The sequence below is a fragment of the Grammomys surdaster genome, unplaced genomic scaffold (genome assembly GCF_004785775.1).
Source record: "Grammomys surdaster isolate TR1022 unplaced genomic scaffold, NIH_TR_1.0 231, whole genome shotgun sequence".
In the NCBI taxonomy this organism is placed as follows: Eukaryota; Metazoa; Chordata; class Mammalia; order Rodentia; family Muridae; genus Grammomys; species Grammomys surdaster.
The window spans coordinates 546,326-563,132 of record NW_021604676.1 but is presented as its reverse complement, the minus strand read 5'-3'; the positions used below and the strand labels follow the sequence as shown (position 1 = coordinate 563,132).

The 16,807-nt window shown below is 39.3% G+C and overlaps 1 protein-coding gene across 2 annotated transcripts in view; it reads left to right on the top strand.

Moving 5' to 3' along the window:
• The window catches only part of Unc13c (unc-13 homolog C), a 445,304-nt gene that overhangs the window by 344,810 nt on the left and 83,687 nt on the right, over positions 1 to 16,807 (top strand). For both annotated transcript variants that reach the window (XM_028773588.1, XM_028773589.1), the window contains 3 exons: positions 8,298 to 8,424; positions 12,194 to 12,290; positions 13,781 to 13,924. In XM_028773588.1, the coding sequence (XP_028629421.1) occupies positions 8,298 to 8,424; positions 12,194 to 12,290; positions 13,781 to 13,924 (368 nt within the window). The remainder of the gene's footprint in view (positions 1 to 8,297; positions 8,425 to 12,193; positions 12,291 to 13,780; positions 13,925 to 16,807) is intronic.

The window sequence follows — 16,807 nt, the reverse complement described above, 5'->3', positions numbered from 1 at the left end:
TTGTCTTACAGGTCACAGTCAATTATCTGTAGAGGTCAAGGTCATAATCTGGAGGGAGGAATGTTGCTTATCGGCTTGCTCTCTATGGCTTTCTCAACCTGCTTTTTACTATCACCCAGGACCACCTGCCGGGGTGGTGCCACCCACAATGGGCTGAGTACTTCTATACCAATTAGCAAGCAATAAAATACTTACTCAGACATGCTCACAGGCCAGGCTGATGGAAGCAATTCCTCAATTAAAATTTCCTCTCTCCAGGTTGACAACCAAGAGTAGCTGTCACATAGTGTTATTGTGTATATCACATAGTGGCAGGAACATGTGTGTCTGTGTGTCTGGAACTCTTTTTAAAGCTTCCATTTTTCAATTGTGTCCATGACCCCTAATGGCCTTGTCTAACCTATCTTTTCCAAGAATCTCCAACTCTAAACACTATAGTTGGATTAAGTTTCCACCCATTTAATACCCCACAATGGGGATTACATTTAAACACGCAAAGACCCATGAGACAGACTACATCCAAACCACAGTAGTGTAAGTATACTTCTTAAAATCTATGTTGCCCTTTCCAGTTAGTTTAGATGTTTACAGAGTGGGAGATAACATCAGAGCCCTGGGGTTGAGCTCTCTGTGAGTCATCTGATTCCTATCCTTACCCAGGCTCTGTGGTACTTGCCAGTAATCCCAGAATGTGGGAAAGACAGACAGGAGGATAGACAGACAGGAGGATCAAGTGTTCAAGGTCATTATCAGTTCCAAAATTAGTTCAAGTCCAGCCTGGGCTACAGAGTCCCTGTCTCACAACTACCAGCCCCCCCCCACACACACATACACACGCACACACACACACATACACACATGCACGCACACACATACACATACACACACGCACACACTCTCTCTCAATAAAGATATAGTAACTGCAAGTTAGAAGGTAGCTGTCTTAGTTATGGATTTACTGCTATGAACAGACACCATGACAAAGGCAACTCATATAAAAAACATTTAATTGGGGCTGGCTTATAAGTTCAGAGGTTCAGCCCATTATTATTAAGGTGGGAACATGCCAGCATCTAGGAAGGCATGGTTCCAGAGGAACTGACAGTTCTATATCTTCATCTGAAGGCCAATAGAATACAGGCTCCCAAATGGTTAGGAAGAGGGTCTCATTGCCCACCCCCACAGTGACACACTTCCTCCAACAAGGCCACAACTATTCTAACAAGGCCACACCTCGAAACAGAGCCATTCTCTGAGCTAAGAATATTCAAATCACCACAGTAGGGGAATAATTAAGAAATAATAGCTTATGAAAACCTTTCTGTGACACAATGAAATATAATACCATGTGGCCCAACTCCACCAGACAATTTAGCACATTGTAACTTTTGCTTTGATTTTACGTTTGTAAGTCAGAGTTTGGACACCTCTACCATGTCCTGTGTCTCAGGGACTCAATGTTCTACCATTTGGAGTTTTGCTATCTGTAGGACCTTGGACTTATGTTCTGGAGGTCTGCATTTGACCAGTATATAAGGGTAAAACGATGGAGAAATTTCACAAGAATTTCTTTATAACAAGCCTAGACCCATGATGTTCTTCAGCCCTAAATTCATGCATCAAGCAAGGCTTGTAGTGTGCCTATGCAACTGGGCAAAAAAGAACAAGGTTTGGCAACAAGTCAAATTCGCCACAGGAGGATCATGGTGTTTACAAAAAGTTGTTGTGAAGAAATAACAGGATATAAATGAAAGCTTATCTTTGTTCCTGCTGTTTATGGGAAAATATCACAGGTGAACCCTGTGTACCCTCTCGTTTCAGTTTGTCTTTATACTGCCCTCAAGATCAGAGCGCCATCACAAACGAATTCAATATACTGCAGGTCACTTTTGGTTTAGCAGAGGAGCACAATTCACAGGGAAATGTCAGTTACTCTCTTGAACTGGCAGAGTATGGCAGAGTATAGCTGGTGTTGCAAGTCTCCTATTTCTATCCACAGAGAGTAGCAAATATCAGTTGATAACATGTGAGGGAAAAAAATCTCTAAGATATAGAAATTAGGGTTGGGAAAGCAGCTCATTTGGTAGCTACCTTCTGTGTAGGAAAAGCTGACATTGGAAATGTGGCTGGATAGAATTCGTGGCTTGCATGCATGAAACCCTGAGTTCAATCCCCAGCTCTGCACAAACCAGGCATCGTGACTGTATTAATTATTTCCCAGTTAGTGTTATAAAGTACCACAACCAAGGCAATTTAGAGAAGGGGGAGTATATTTGGGCTTAAGGTTTCAGAACATAAAAGTCCTTCCCTTTCTGGTGAGGAATCATGGCAGCAAGTGGCATGCAAAGATGGCAGCAGAAGCAGGAAATTGACAGAGCTAATTGGAAATGGTGAAAGACTTGATTTTCTCAAAGATAACCCCTCATGAAGTACTTCCTCCAGCAAGGCTGCACCATGCAGACCTCCCTGAACAGTGCCACCTACTGGAGACTACGTGTTAAATACTTGAAACTATGGTGGATATTTCACACAGGAACCACTGAAGCAGTGGCACTCACCTGTGGTCACAATGCTGGAAAAGCAAAAGGATCAGAGTTCTAAATCATCCCATTCCAGCTACATAGCTATTTGGGGCCAGCTGTGGCTACCTGAGACCCTCCAAATAAACAAACATTAAACTGATAATTCTAAGATTTTTCCCCCCAGAAAACCATAATAGCTCCATGCTATCTTCTAGGTTATTTCTTGGGGATAAAAATAGATAGTCCCCAGGTAAGAATAAAACCAGATTTAGATGTTTAGAAAGGTCAGAGATGCCCTCTCTATCTCCTGTCCTATATCCCTCCCTTACTGAGAGACTCAGGGATAGGGAGGGAGAGGAAGTGGCCTATCCAGAGTAGCTACAGTGAATCAGGGTGATGGAAGTATTCCACTGGAACCCTGGAGACAGCAGGACTTCGGGAAGAGGAACATTGAGGAGATGTCTAAAAATTTAGTCCCCAAGAGATCTGTGAGTTCTAAATTGAGTTCTAAATTAACAAAAAGAAAGAACTATTATCCTTAGAGAGAAGTAAAGTTCAAGCTAGCTAAGCAAATAGACAAATATTGTATTAAAAAAATACTGCTTTTCTTTATGGTGCAGAGAATGCTGTATTACAAAGGACAGATTAGTGAAATATGTATGGTTCACCCAAACTACCATTAAATCATTTCAAAACACAAGACACAAAGATGGGGGAGCAAGGTTTTAAGAGAAGGAGCTGAAAGGGTTTGCGGGCCCCATGGGGAGAGGAACAATACCAACCAACCAGAGCTCCCAGGGTCTAAACCACCAGCCTGGGAGCACATAGGGAGGGACCCATGGCTCCAGCTGTATATGTAGGGGAGGACGGCATTGGGCATAGGTGGGAGAGGAAGTCCTTGGTTCAGTGAAGGCCGGATGCCCCAGTGTGGAGGAATTTGTGGGTGGGGAAATAGGTGAGGGCACATCCTCATAGAAGCAGGAGGAGGGGGGATGTGATGGGGGTCCCTGACATGGGGGGGATTGGGGAAAGGGGATCACATCTGAAATGTAAATAAAATATCCAATAAAAAAGTAGAAAAAAAGAGAATGTATGCACGAAATAGGGTCCCTTTTAAGGGCATTAGGTCCCATTTTAGGTGCCTATCATTTCTTTTCCCTCCACTAAATTTCACTATAGGAAATTATTGCTGTGGCTATCAATAGTTGTGCTAAATTCATCTCCTATAGCAGGGCTACAGCAACCTGTAAGTCCCATGCTTGCTACACTGTTGAATGTTACCCTTCCTTCTTACCCACAATGCACTTCAGAAGGAGAGCACAGCTCATGAAACCTTTGTTTCGTATTCCAGTAGCTCACCTAGGATCTGGCCTGATCCCCATAAATGTCTCCTCTATTAATGGAACTGGTAGCACTTCCCTTCAGAATTCTGTTAATATGGAAACATGCTTGGAACAGGTGGCCTAAGACCCTCCTGCTCATGAGCTGTTACTGTGTTTGTTCTTTCTAGTTTAATGACTAGTTTTGTATAGCAACATGATAGAATTGGTACTTTAACTTCTTGAAAGATGACAAAGTTAAAATTTAATTTTCAGTATGTATATGTGACACTGTATATATATATATTACTCTGACTGGTAATATTTAAATATTTAACCGTATATACCCAGAATTCATTGTATTCTTCTAGAAAATATGTTTTACCGCCTTTATTTCAACAAAATTACTATACAATAATACAATTTTCAAATAATTTGTATTCTTCTTACAAACATGCTCAACAGTACAACATTTTCTGAACTATGTGTCCTAGCCATTCTAACTTTTCCCTATTTAGATCTGTATAAGCTTTGAGGTGGCTCTCATCTCTATTCTCCTTCTCGTCTTCTTTGCCTGTGTCAGCTCTACTTCCAGTTCTTCCTCTTCTATCCAGTCTGAGTTTATACTCATTCCTGTACTTAAAGAGTTAAACAACAGATGTCTCTCCAAATAACATGGTTTGATCCTACAGCTCAGAAAAAGGATACTTTCACGTAAAATTTTAATTATAAAACATTTAATTCACTAATATCCAATTTAAGTAAATTTTTAAATAAAGCTAAAAATCTAATTGTTGTGCACTTATTTTTTATTCATAAGACATTACATATGTGTGTTTTGTATACAACTTAACTCATGCTCATTCTGTTATTGGTTTCATTGTGATGCCCCATATATATGCATGCTGTGTTTTAATCGATTCTACCCTCCTCACATCGATTTTCATCCTTTCCTCCCTCCTCTGACCTCCAGCTTCCTATATCCCTTAACCCTCAGAGTCACTCTTTTACCTTCAGAACTCTTTCCCACTTAGGTTCAATGAATGTGAGAAAATATATAATACTTGTCTCTGAAAGTCTGTTTTGTTTCATATAACATAAGGGTCTCTGGTTGTACCCATTTTCCTGTAAATGATACAGTTTCCTTCCTTTTGGTAGCTGAAAAAAATTCTATTGTGTACATACACAATTTCTCTATTAATCCATTGATGGGCATCCACTCTATTCTGGGACCTTGCCATTATGAGGACTGTGCCAGTAAACATAGCTAGTGTGTGTGTGTGTGTGTGTGTGTGTGTGTGTGTGTGTGTGTGTGTGTGTGTCCTGACTTCATTTCCTCCCTGATACCTAGGCATGGTGAACCTGAATTATGTGGTATTTCTAGTTTAAGTTTTTGAAGAAACAAACAGTGGCTAGTGACAGTATAAGAAGATTCCATTCCTTTTCTTTCTACTTGATTCATTTCATGATTTGGATATAGCCATTCTGCATGGTATAGAATGGAACCTTTGGGTTCATGTTTCTCTGGTAGCTAAAGGTGTTGGGTATTTTTTTCTCTTATACATTTATTGATCATTTGTAATTCTTATTTTGAGAAGTGTCTGTTCAGATAGCTTGCCCATCTATTAATTACCCTGCTCGTACTTTGTTCTTTTGTTGGTAACACATTGGCAATTATGAGTCTGGTGTGTGTGTGTATGTGTGCCTGTGCCTATATCTCCCTTCCCCTCTCCATCCCTTCTTCCATACCTTAGATAAGTTTTTAAAGGGATTTTCAGTAATATTTATCTCCTTGTTTTATTGATCTTTTAATCTCTGTTCCACTCTTGAATATTATTCCTTCTACTAGACGTAGTTTTGTCTTGTTTCAATTTTTCTAAAATCTTGAGATATAATACTGGGCTATATATTTTAGCTCATCTATTTTTTTTAAGTTCTAAGAACTCTTAGTTCTAAGAATCTCTTAAAACTGCATTGACTATAGGCTGTGTTGCATTTTTAATAGAGTCTGCAAATTTTCATATTTCTCCCCTCAGTCTCACAGAAAGGAGCTATAACTCAGTGACCTGGATTGGCTTTTTCCTAGCAATTTTATTCTCTTACCCTTTCATGTGACTGAGATTCCTGGCATATGACAAATATAGACTTAAAGGGTCATCTAGATGTCAAAGACTCAACACCAGACTTTACATACATTACAACTAACTTATCTATAAACCTAGGAAATATAAATCACTTAGACAGCTAGCAATACATGTTTATAATTATGAAAAAGCTTCTGAATAACTAAGCATCTAAGCCAGAGCCAGATTTTGAAAATGTGAGGTTGTCAATTTGAAAATGATACTTCACCATGCATATTTAATTTCCCTACCATACTAAGAGCCTTGCAAGTTAGTGTGATGCCTTACCCAACACCTTGACATAGTAACTTCTTTATTTCTAGATATGGAGTAAAATGTGGACCATATTAATTGGATGCCAAGTAGTTATCATTCGTTACCACAATGATACAGACACAAACAAAGAGGCTAGGTCTAACAGCTTGCTCTAGGACAGCAGCAGAGGCTGGATCCCAGATAGTAGAAGAACTCATTTCTGAACAGAGTCTATATAATGCTAAATGAGTAATTCACAGGGCAAGAGTTTCCCATTATTGGTATTTCAGGGTACTATTGTATTAATTTCCTATTTATGAATTGGTCATATAAATATTTGAAGGAACACCAAGGATCTGAAAGGGAAGATTGTTGCCGAGCTAAAGAGGGATGAAGCAGGAGGTGGCCAAAGCAAACCATCTTGTTGACAATTTGTTTATTGTTGTTCTGGAACACTGCTTCATTACTTTCTATATGAGGACACATCTCCCAGCTGTACAATGTCTTGAATTAACACTGCTCAGATAATGTAAAGGTTTTATTTGGGGTTGTACTCTCTTGTGCACTCTATTGGGGTTCGAATCACCCTATGATCCAGTTTGGGAAAGCAGAAATGTCTTCTGTTCTTAATAACACTACAATTTCTTCAATCTACATTTTCATTATTTACCACAGAATGCAAAGCATAGGGAGGGTATTTCTATAAAGAGGCAATACCCTCAGCTTCACTGACAGTAACCTATTCCCAGAGGGATTTCTCAGGCTGCTTTCATCCTGAAGAAACACAGAGATATTTAGGATTTGCTTGCATTTATTGTTGCTTCCAGATTTATCAATGGGTTAATACTAATGACACAGAACAGAGGAAAACATATTCCAGGTCTGGGGAAGCACTTTGTTAGTCAAAGCTTTGCTGGACAACATGAGACTTGAGTCTAGATCTCCAGAACTAAGATAAAAAGCCAGAAACACTGGTGAGAGTCTGTAATCCTAGCACCAGGGAAGCAAAGACAGGAGGATCCCTGTGTCTCACTGGCCGGCCAAACCAAAGCAGCAAGCTCCAGGTTCAGTGAGAGACCTGCCTCAATAAAATAAATAAAGAACTGCAACTAAGAAAAACACTAACTTTTATCTCTGCTCTCTAGACATGCTTATACATACATATACACATGTGTGCACATGTGAAAATACCTAAGTAAGCACATACGCAATACAGACTCACATTCAAGCAATGTTCTGTATGTTTCTCCTTCCCAGTCCTATATACCTATATTCTATAAGCAGCTTTAGGCTACCCTCTTTAAGCCACATATTAGAAAATTCCTCCAAGGAAACAAAACTATAACATGGCTTAAAAGTTAAATGTATCTTTCTATGTTCAACTATCTTAATTCTTTAAGTGTTAAAACTAGGTCAGGATGTGACCTGACCATGCACATGTCACATGTGTCCCATTTTAATCAGCAATTATGGCTCCTACTGTAAGTCATGTTTGATCCTTTACAGTGTTACCTCTTTCTGTCACTGTATATCTCCCTAAAAGCAGTCAAAGTCTGAGAGCCTCCAGATAAATGCAAATTTTACAATGTTGTTCTTTCTCCATCAAAAGTCTCACCTTTTTCCAGTTGAGACACATTAGAATAATCAAACCATTTTACAGTATCACTTAGCCTGCCTTCATAGGATCCAAGATTGTTTTATTTTCTTTATTATGTGTGTAACTGTGTATGGCTAGGTGCACATGAGTGTAAGTCCCCTCAGAGACAAGAAGATAATGTCAGTTCCCCTGGAATTTGAATTACATGTGATTGTGAGCTATCCAACATGGACACTGGGACCCAAACTTCAGTCCTTTGCAAGAACAGCAAACATTCTTAACTCCTGAGCCATCTTTCTTGTCTCTCCGGGTTCATTTTTGCATATTGCATAACGTTAGGTCTGCCTTCAGCAATGAACATTGCCTGGAATACCACTCTCTTCTTTATAGAAATGCTGATAATAAAGGACGATCGGAACCCAAACCCTGTGGCATTGTCTGTGAGCCACATTTATTAATTGTGTGATTTTATCTGTTACAGAACATGAGAAGCAACGCTTATGCAAGAGCACCGATTATATGAATTTGCATTTCAAAGTGAAATGGTTTTATAATGAGTATGTTAGAGAACTTCCTGCCTTCAAGGATGCTGTTCCAGAATATTCCCTGTAAGTAGTGATTTCCACTTTCCCCCTTTGTCCTGAATTCACAGTGCTGCAAAATCACAGCTGAGTGGTAAGGACTAAGAGCTCTTCACATATTTCTCATTTCAAAGCAGATATCTCTGTAGTGAAACTAATGTGGAAAGATTTGCATGTCTCCGAGGCCAAGAGGATGGCATAGCATATTTCAAGAATGCCTTAGTCTTAGATATTTGAAGAGAAAGAAATACAGAATGGGCTCTGGTTTAGATGATAAAATTATTTCCTGTGGAAGTACCGGAATGCAAAATACTGGGGAGATGGTGCAGCAGTTTAAGCTTTTGCCACACAAGTTTGAGGATCCAGTCATTGGATCCCCAGAAACTCACATAAAATGTTAGCTGGGCATGATGGCTGTCCTGTTAGTGGGTTGAGACAGCGAATCCTCAAAATAAGCTGGCTTGAAAGACGAGGCATATCGCTGAGCTCTGTAGTTGATTGAAAAAGTCTTCTTCAATGAATAAGGTCGAAAAGTGAGGGTGATGATTTCCAACAACCTTAGATGCTCCGCATGCATGCTCAAACATGCACATGAGCACCCACACACAGAGTGCAAAACCACATACAGCACACACATATGAAAAGTGAGTAAAGAAAAAATGCTGGAATTCTTTACTGGATAGCCAGATTTTCATTTTAATAAGCTCTAACTGCCTTAGAAATTGATGTCTCTGAAATAGAAGTCATTATTTAACAGTGACATTTTCATCTTATGAGTTCGTCTCTGTCTTAGTTTCTTTTCTGTTTTCTGTGATGAAATGCCTTACAGAAACTATGTAAGGGAGATTGCTTTCTTTGGGCTCACAGTTCTAGATATATGATAGAGTATTCCTGTTCTATCACAGTAGGAAAGTCACAAAGGCAGGAGCTTGAGGCATCTGGTCACATTGCAGCCACAGTCAAGGAGCAGATGAAGGTTTAAACATGGCTTACTTCCTCCATCTTACATTGTAAGCCAGGTCAATGGTGCCTCCCACAGTAGGTGGGTCTTCACAGCTCAATTTACTGAGCAAAGATGATCCCTCAGAGGCATGCTAAGAGGCCCATAGCCCAGGTATTCCTAGACCTCATTTGATGGACAGTTAAGATTAACCATCACAGTATCTATCAAATACATTTGTGATCATACAGTCACTCAGAAATAGTCATCATTTAATGTGCACCAGGGCTCCATTTTATTCTTGTCATAGGGATCATCCAGGCTCCTATGTATAAAAGATTGGTGTGTAAGATAAAGACCTCACCCTAAAGGAGCTTATATTCAGGCAATACTGATAATCACAAGGCAGAACAAAATGAAACAATTTGAAGAGTATAAACACATTACAAGAAGAGTAGTATAACCCCAATTGAAAGACTGATGTAATATCTGTTGTAGACTTTAAAAACTCAATCAGGTTATGTCAAGAGAAAAACAAAAATCAAAAAAGTGTTGATATGGAAATGAAGGTTGAGAGTTCAGACTGCATAGGCTCTGTTATGTTGATAGTATTGCTCTTCTAGTGGGGTCTAAGGTATTTTCCCCAGACCAGTGGAAAGTGATACCAGAAAGAGCTTTAAACTAGGCAATTATAAATAGATGTTGTAAAGCATGTGCCAGACATTAGGCATTATGAGAATTGGAAGCAGCAGAGACTGGGGGACAGAGCAGAGATTTGGGGATTAATGAGGAATGTAATGACGGGATTCTAACAGCCTCAGTGTAATCTCCTCATCTCAGAGGTACATGAGATGAAACAGCACAATGACACAAGTTAACTGTCTATGCCATGAGGGGTGCATGGGAGGATGTGGGTCACAGGATACAGGCTTCAGTTAACAGGAATACTCTCAAGAGAGCTATGACAAAACAGGAGTACTCTCAAGACAGCTATGACAAAACAGAATGGTTATACTTCATAACAGCATAGTATAAGATTGAAAATTGCTAAGAATTGGGCTAGGGTTATGGGTCAACAGTCCAAGCATGTGTTACTCAAATGTTAAGAATGGAATCTGAACTCCAAGGATCCATGTGAACACCACATGGGCACAAAGGCCTACTCCCAAAGCCAACAACTTGATGTTGGAATCAGAAGATCCCTAGGACAAGTTATCTGGTTAAAATAGGCGCATCAGTAAGTTCTGAGATCATTGAGAGGCTCCGCCTCAATGAACAAAGTGGGAAGACACCCAAGGTCTATTTCCAATTTCCACATGCACATGCAAAACCAACAAAGTAACTTCTAGAAAATTGCTAAGAATTGACTTTATGTGTTCTGACCCCATAAGTGTATAAGGGCCATAAGTGTATTGAGTAATGTATTTTTATTTTATGATAAAGTATTAATACTTTAATTTGGCATAGAAAGTAATGAGGTCTATGACTTTTTATATAGACTTTTTTAAATTATTCATTATGTATGCTAACTAACTGGCTCAATTTTTCCTCTATGTATATTTTAAAGCATATATCAATAAATATACATCATAAGAATCATAAAATGAAATAAGGCTGTGTTTCATCATAAAAGCTTACTAATTTAAAAAATTAAAAACAAAATATTATAAAATTATGTACTATTTAAAGGCTTACTATTTAAAGTATATTATGTACTATTTAAGCCTATGTAAATGCTTACTATTATATAAAGCTTAAAGTGAGAACACAAATGGTGAAAGACACATGGGAGGTAAATTCTGAAGACAGATTTTACAGAATTTGTTCAATTAGCATATGAGGAACATGAACAAAGAAAGAATTGGACATGAAGTAAATGCACACAAAGCAGTTGCTAGCATCTTGGTTGAGAATAGGAAAGTAAAACAGAAGAGCTATCTGCCAGACATCTGCTTCTAGCTGTCTAGACTTACTACATTAGCCTGAAATCACACTTGCATACTTACTGAGCACAAACTACAAAAATGCGCAAAATTTAACAGAGTCAGAGAGCAACCAAGGCAGCTGAGCATGAAGAATCAGTAGGTACCCTCAAGAAGGCAGAAGCACACAGAAGAGTCTACACACAGTGGTTTCTCACCATGTTCCACACTCATGTCTGTAGGCCAACTGACAATTCTGTAGACTTGGAGATCAAACAGTGCCCAGTAGTTCAGAGCTTACAGCAATCTCCCTAGAGAGAAACACTAGGGAATGACATTATTGATTACCAAGACTTCCTTAAAAGATAGTTTTAAAAGAGTAGGGATATTAATAGGTTCAGATGCTCCAAGAGGACACAGTGCTCTGGAGATGGACTCACACATATGCCACTGCTTGATGAGTGGACTTTTTATATAAATGGTGCTAGATCAACTGGGAATCCTTGTGGGAAAAGAGCCTTAAACCTTACCTCAGACTAGTTATAAAACCAAAGCAGGGTGTATTTAAAAAGTTGACGGTAAAGTAAATTGCCTGTTGTTGGGTCTACATAGCTCAATGGAAAGGAATTATGGGATGGTGGGAGAGTACATCTGAAGACTCAGCACAGGAGGTCTACAGTCAATGGGAAGGTCAATCTTGAATAGAAGGGAATTGTAGGTGGGTGTTGGGAACTAAGCATATTTGAGGCAGCATGGGAGTGGAAAGAGAGAGACCGAGGGTTAGGAAGACACAGTTGTGATGAATGTAGTCCTCTATAAAGGAACAAAACTGAAAGAGATCTCTGACCCTGAATCACTCTCATATGGGAGCAACATAGCTGTTACCACGTGGAAATGATGTCCTGGGAGGTAACTTCCTAATTTTTTTTTGTAGGTGGTTTGAGCCTTTTGTTATGCAATGGCTAGATGAAAATGAAGATGTGTCCATGGAGTTCCTTCATGGAGCACTGGGAAGAGACAAAAAAGATGGAGTGAGTCCAGACATGGCCAGGATTGAATTATCTTTCTTACCTCTAAGCAAGTAGGACATGTGGGGCTCATTGGTTTTATCTTAATTCCTTGGTGACCTAAGCAGATTTAACATGATTTCAAAGAGCTGGAGGAACTGATTAAATAAAAAGGAAACAAAAAAAATTCAATCATTCCTTTGCCACAAGATTCCTCTTTATTGTGTGAGTCTGACTCTACAAGCTCTCCAGGCTTATACAAAATGTCTGTTTTTATGGAGCCCTCCAAAAATAAGGTTGGAGCAAGGAGGAAAACACCCAGCATCGACCTCTGGCCTCTACATGTGTGAACATAATGTTCATGAGCACACAGAGCCATGCTTTAGGAAAAGGAAATGCAATCCCTTAATGAACCTCAGCAAAGCCCTTATGTCTAATTTATAGCTATCTTTTATGTGGTTTTAAATCTTAGAGATGGGCATCTATATTTTCTCCTTCCTTAAAATTAGAGTTTTACCAGGGAGAAGTGAAGATCAGCACTGGTTTGTTGTGATTTGCTCTTGAGACAAGTATCATGTAGCCCAGGCTATGTTAGTCAAAGCTGGTCTTGAACTCCTGATCCTTCGCCTTAGCCTATCAAGTGCTAAGGCTTACAGGTGTCACCACCATGCATTACCAAAGCTGATTCCTAAGGAAAATATAGAGCAAGACTCTGCACTGTAGATCAGCAGATCAAAGAGGTCAGAAAACATGTCTGTAGAGGAGGAGGAGGAGGAGGAGGAGGAAGAGGAAGAGGAGGAGGAAGAGGAGGAGGAAGAGGAGGAGGAAGAGAAGGAGGAGGAAGAGAAGGAGGAGGAAGAGGAGGAGGAGGAGGAAGAGGAGGAAGACAAGGAGAAGGAAGAGGAGGAGAAGGAAGAAGAGGAGAAGGAAGAGGAGGAGGAGAACTCTACCAAGTATGGGAATCTTCCACCCATAACAACTTAAATCCACAAGGCCATTCCCTTTCAGAAATTAAGAATTATTTTCTTGAGCTTTTACTTTGTTTCCCTAACCCCAGGCTTGCATAAGAAACACTAATTTTCCCATCTCTGTCTCATAGTTTGATTCCAAGTGGAGGTAAGCTATAGGACTTCAATTCTCAGATTCACAGCCTGCTGAACATGAGGCCCCTCCTCTTGAACTTCAATCCCAACACAGGGACCAGATGTGATATTATCTGTTGTTCAATATCAACCAACCAGATCCCCCAGAGCTCCCAGGGACTAAACCACCAACCAAAGAGTACACATGGAGGGACCCATGGCTCCATATCTAGCAGAGGATGGCCTTTTGGGTTATCAGTGGGAAGAGACACCCTTGGTCCTGTGAAGTCTTGGTGCCTCATTGTAGGGGAATGCCAGGGTGGGGAGGTGGGAGTGGCTGGGTGGGGGAGCCCCCTCATAGAAGCGTAGAAACATAGGAAAGTTCCCTTCTCTCCCTTCCTTGCTCAAACAATCTTTCTTCTCACTCCTCAGTTTCAGCAGACATCAGACCATGCCCTCTTCTCCTGTTCTGTGGTTGATGTTTTTGCTCAGCTTAACCAGAGCTTTGAGATCATTAAGAAACTGGAATGCCCCAATCCTGAAGCCTTATCACACTTAATGAGACGATTTGCAAAGGTGGGTTCCATGAGGCATGGTTTCTCTAGGAAAATCCAACCTAGACAGAGAGTTAGGATTTGGTGCCATGTTGGACACAGATGCCGTTTTAGAATTTTGAAATAGAGTAGTTACATTATACTTAATAATTTGGGAGTGTGGCTACATATTTTGTGACTGACTGAGGGAAACACTGGTCTGACTTTGGGCTGATGAGGTGATACCAGATATTCATTCAAGAAGAACTCACTGATGTTACTCACCTGGCTACTAAAGGTGTTATCATGAAAACACACACACACACACACACACAAACACACAAAATTTATGACTCCAAAACACTCATGACAATGTTAAAACTTTATGACATGTCTATTTCAAATGTAATCTTTGAGCTATCAGAGAAATCAAAAGAACATATACTTTCTGGGTCTAATGAGAAAAGAAACAAAGTTTGTTCTCTTAATAAATAAACACACAAAAAATACATATGTCTTATTAGAAAATTAAAAAATGCCAAAACCCACTGAAATTGTGAACATTGAAGGTCTAAGTTTGTTAGGACTGCTATAACAAACTATAGTGCACTGAGAACCTTAAATAACAGAGATACTTTTTCTCAGTTTGGAAGATAGTTCAGGGTCCTTGTATTTGTTCACTTGGTTTCTTCTGAGACTTTGTAGCTTGCTGAAGGCTCTATTTCCGACATGCCTTCACAGGGACTGCCCTCTGAACACCCTGGTGTCCCTGTGTATCTAGGTTTTTTCATCTTACAATGATTCATGCCAATTGCATTATAGTATCCATCCTAGAGAGATATCTTTTTAACTTAATAGCCTTCTTAAGGCCTTATCACTAAACAAAATGAAGACATTCTATCTGAATATTTGTCACATTCTGACCTCCTAGTGATAAAAGGTTTTAACTATCAAGTTTTGAGAAAACCACTTAACTCATAACAAATAGGCACACTGAGCATGTGACTGCTTTTAAAAACAAACATAGCGTGTCTGTAACTTCATTTGTCATTATCCCCAGAAGACTGAAGCGAATGTGCTCTGTGAATGGAAGGCCCAGCTCTGACCCTGTCATTGGCCTTGTCTCTCAGAAGAATGTTCACATTTTCTTCTAATTAGTACGGACGTCTTCTAGCAGATAGTATCTTCTTTCACTGTGTCAGATCAGATCATCCTGTGGTAACAATTACATCTATAAACTCCATGGTTCACAGAGATTTACTTCTGGGTCATAGAACACCAGACAGCTCAGGTGACCCTAGAGAAGATCTCTCCACTACTGTATGACTCAAGAGTTCCTGCTAGAGAGGTCTGACAAGGGAAGGGCAGGGGTTCTAGAAGGCTCAACAAGCTAAGTGAGGAAAATAGCTTTTCGATGTGAAAAGATTTGAGAGATAGTCAAAATGGCTGGCCTCACTAGGCCAATAGCTAGGACTCCGTGTAGGATTCCAGGCATTTGTCAGCCAAACTCTATAACAGTTTTTATTGGCTATGAAATGCATTAAATTCAAGTCTTTGTTGATTAGGATGACTAAGAAAACTCTTTGCTTGTTAAGACACTAGCTGAGAATGATTTATTTGGATCATTCCTAAAGAGGATTTTCCTGGTGATTAGAATTTCTTGATATAGTAAAATCTGTGCAATTTCCCTAAAATTATCAAAGTCCTTCCTTAACTAATTGCTAAACATTATATAGTTGCCTCTTAAACAGAACGTCTGACCATTAGGAAGACAGTATTGAAGTAAGTTGTAAGGGAAGAAAGACCATAAGGAAGTGAGGAGCTAGGGCCCCAGCTTCTACCTCACCCCCAGCCTGACCTTCCTGCATGTCTCCAAGTGACAGTGTGAGATGGAGATCCACAAAAGAGGTTTCAAAAAAATATACATAGGAAAACACATCACCTATGCAAGATGAATAGGAATTGCATTCTATGTGTGTCATGGGGGAACTGTAAGATTTTGTTAGCACAATTAAAAAATACAATTAAATAATGCATTTTTAATACCTGGAAAGATGGATATCCTATTAATATCCAATTCTTATCACAGGAAAATAATGTAACAACCCCAAAAACATTTCCTAGAAATCTAGCAATTAGTAATTGGCATTGAGAAAGAAATGCTATTTTGTGAGAATTATTTGAAAAACCGTGGAACTCTTAGTAACTGTCACAGAGTCTTATAATGAAATTTTAAAAAGGCTGGAACAATTAATAATCTACAATTTGTATCTTATGTAAAAAAATTGACAAAAATGAAAATTGTTGGTTGATATAATTCATATCTTACAATAACAACAGACTATAAGATTCTTTTCTTTCATTTTAATATAAGTTGTAGCCTTTAGTCTTGAAGATTCTGTCCTTCTTGGTTCCTTGCATCAAACTATTCTGAAATAGCACAATGATTTAAAATACCTACTTTTGATGAAAGATGGTAATCATATCCACAGATATTTCAGAAGATTTAACAATCTAAAATAAGCTTTCCAGGAGTGATTATCACTTAGTAAAGTGTGTACACAGCTGCACAAGGTACACATACCCCCAATCTGAATGTCTCAAGATGCACAGAGAGATGTGCAGAGTCTATAAGGGTTTCCACAGAGGGGTTTATAAACTTCATACATCAGTATTGGTTTGATGTAACTGTCCTACTGCTCTCGATAAGTACAGGTAGCTAAATTTTATAAAGAAATATGATGGTTGGAGCCATGCCTCAGTGGTTAAGATCACTGGCTGCCCGTGTAGAGGACCCAGGTTCAAGTCTCAGCAGCCATATGGTGGCTCACAACTGTCTAACCACAGTTCTAGTCAATCTGGGCTTCTATGAGAACTTTATCATGTGTACGTGCATACATGATGGCATACATTCATACACATAAAA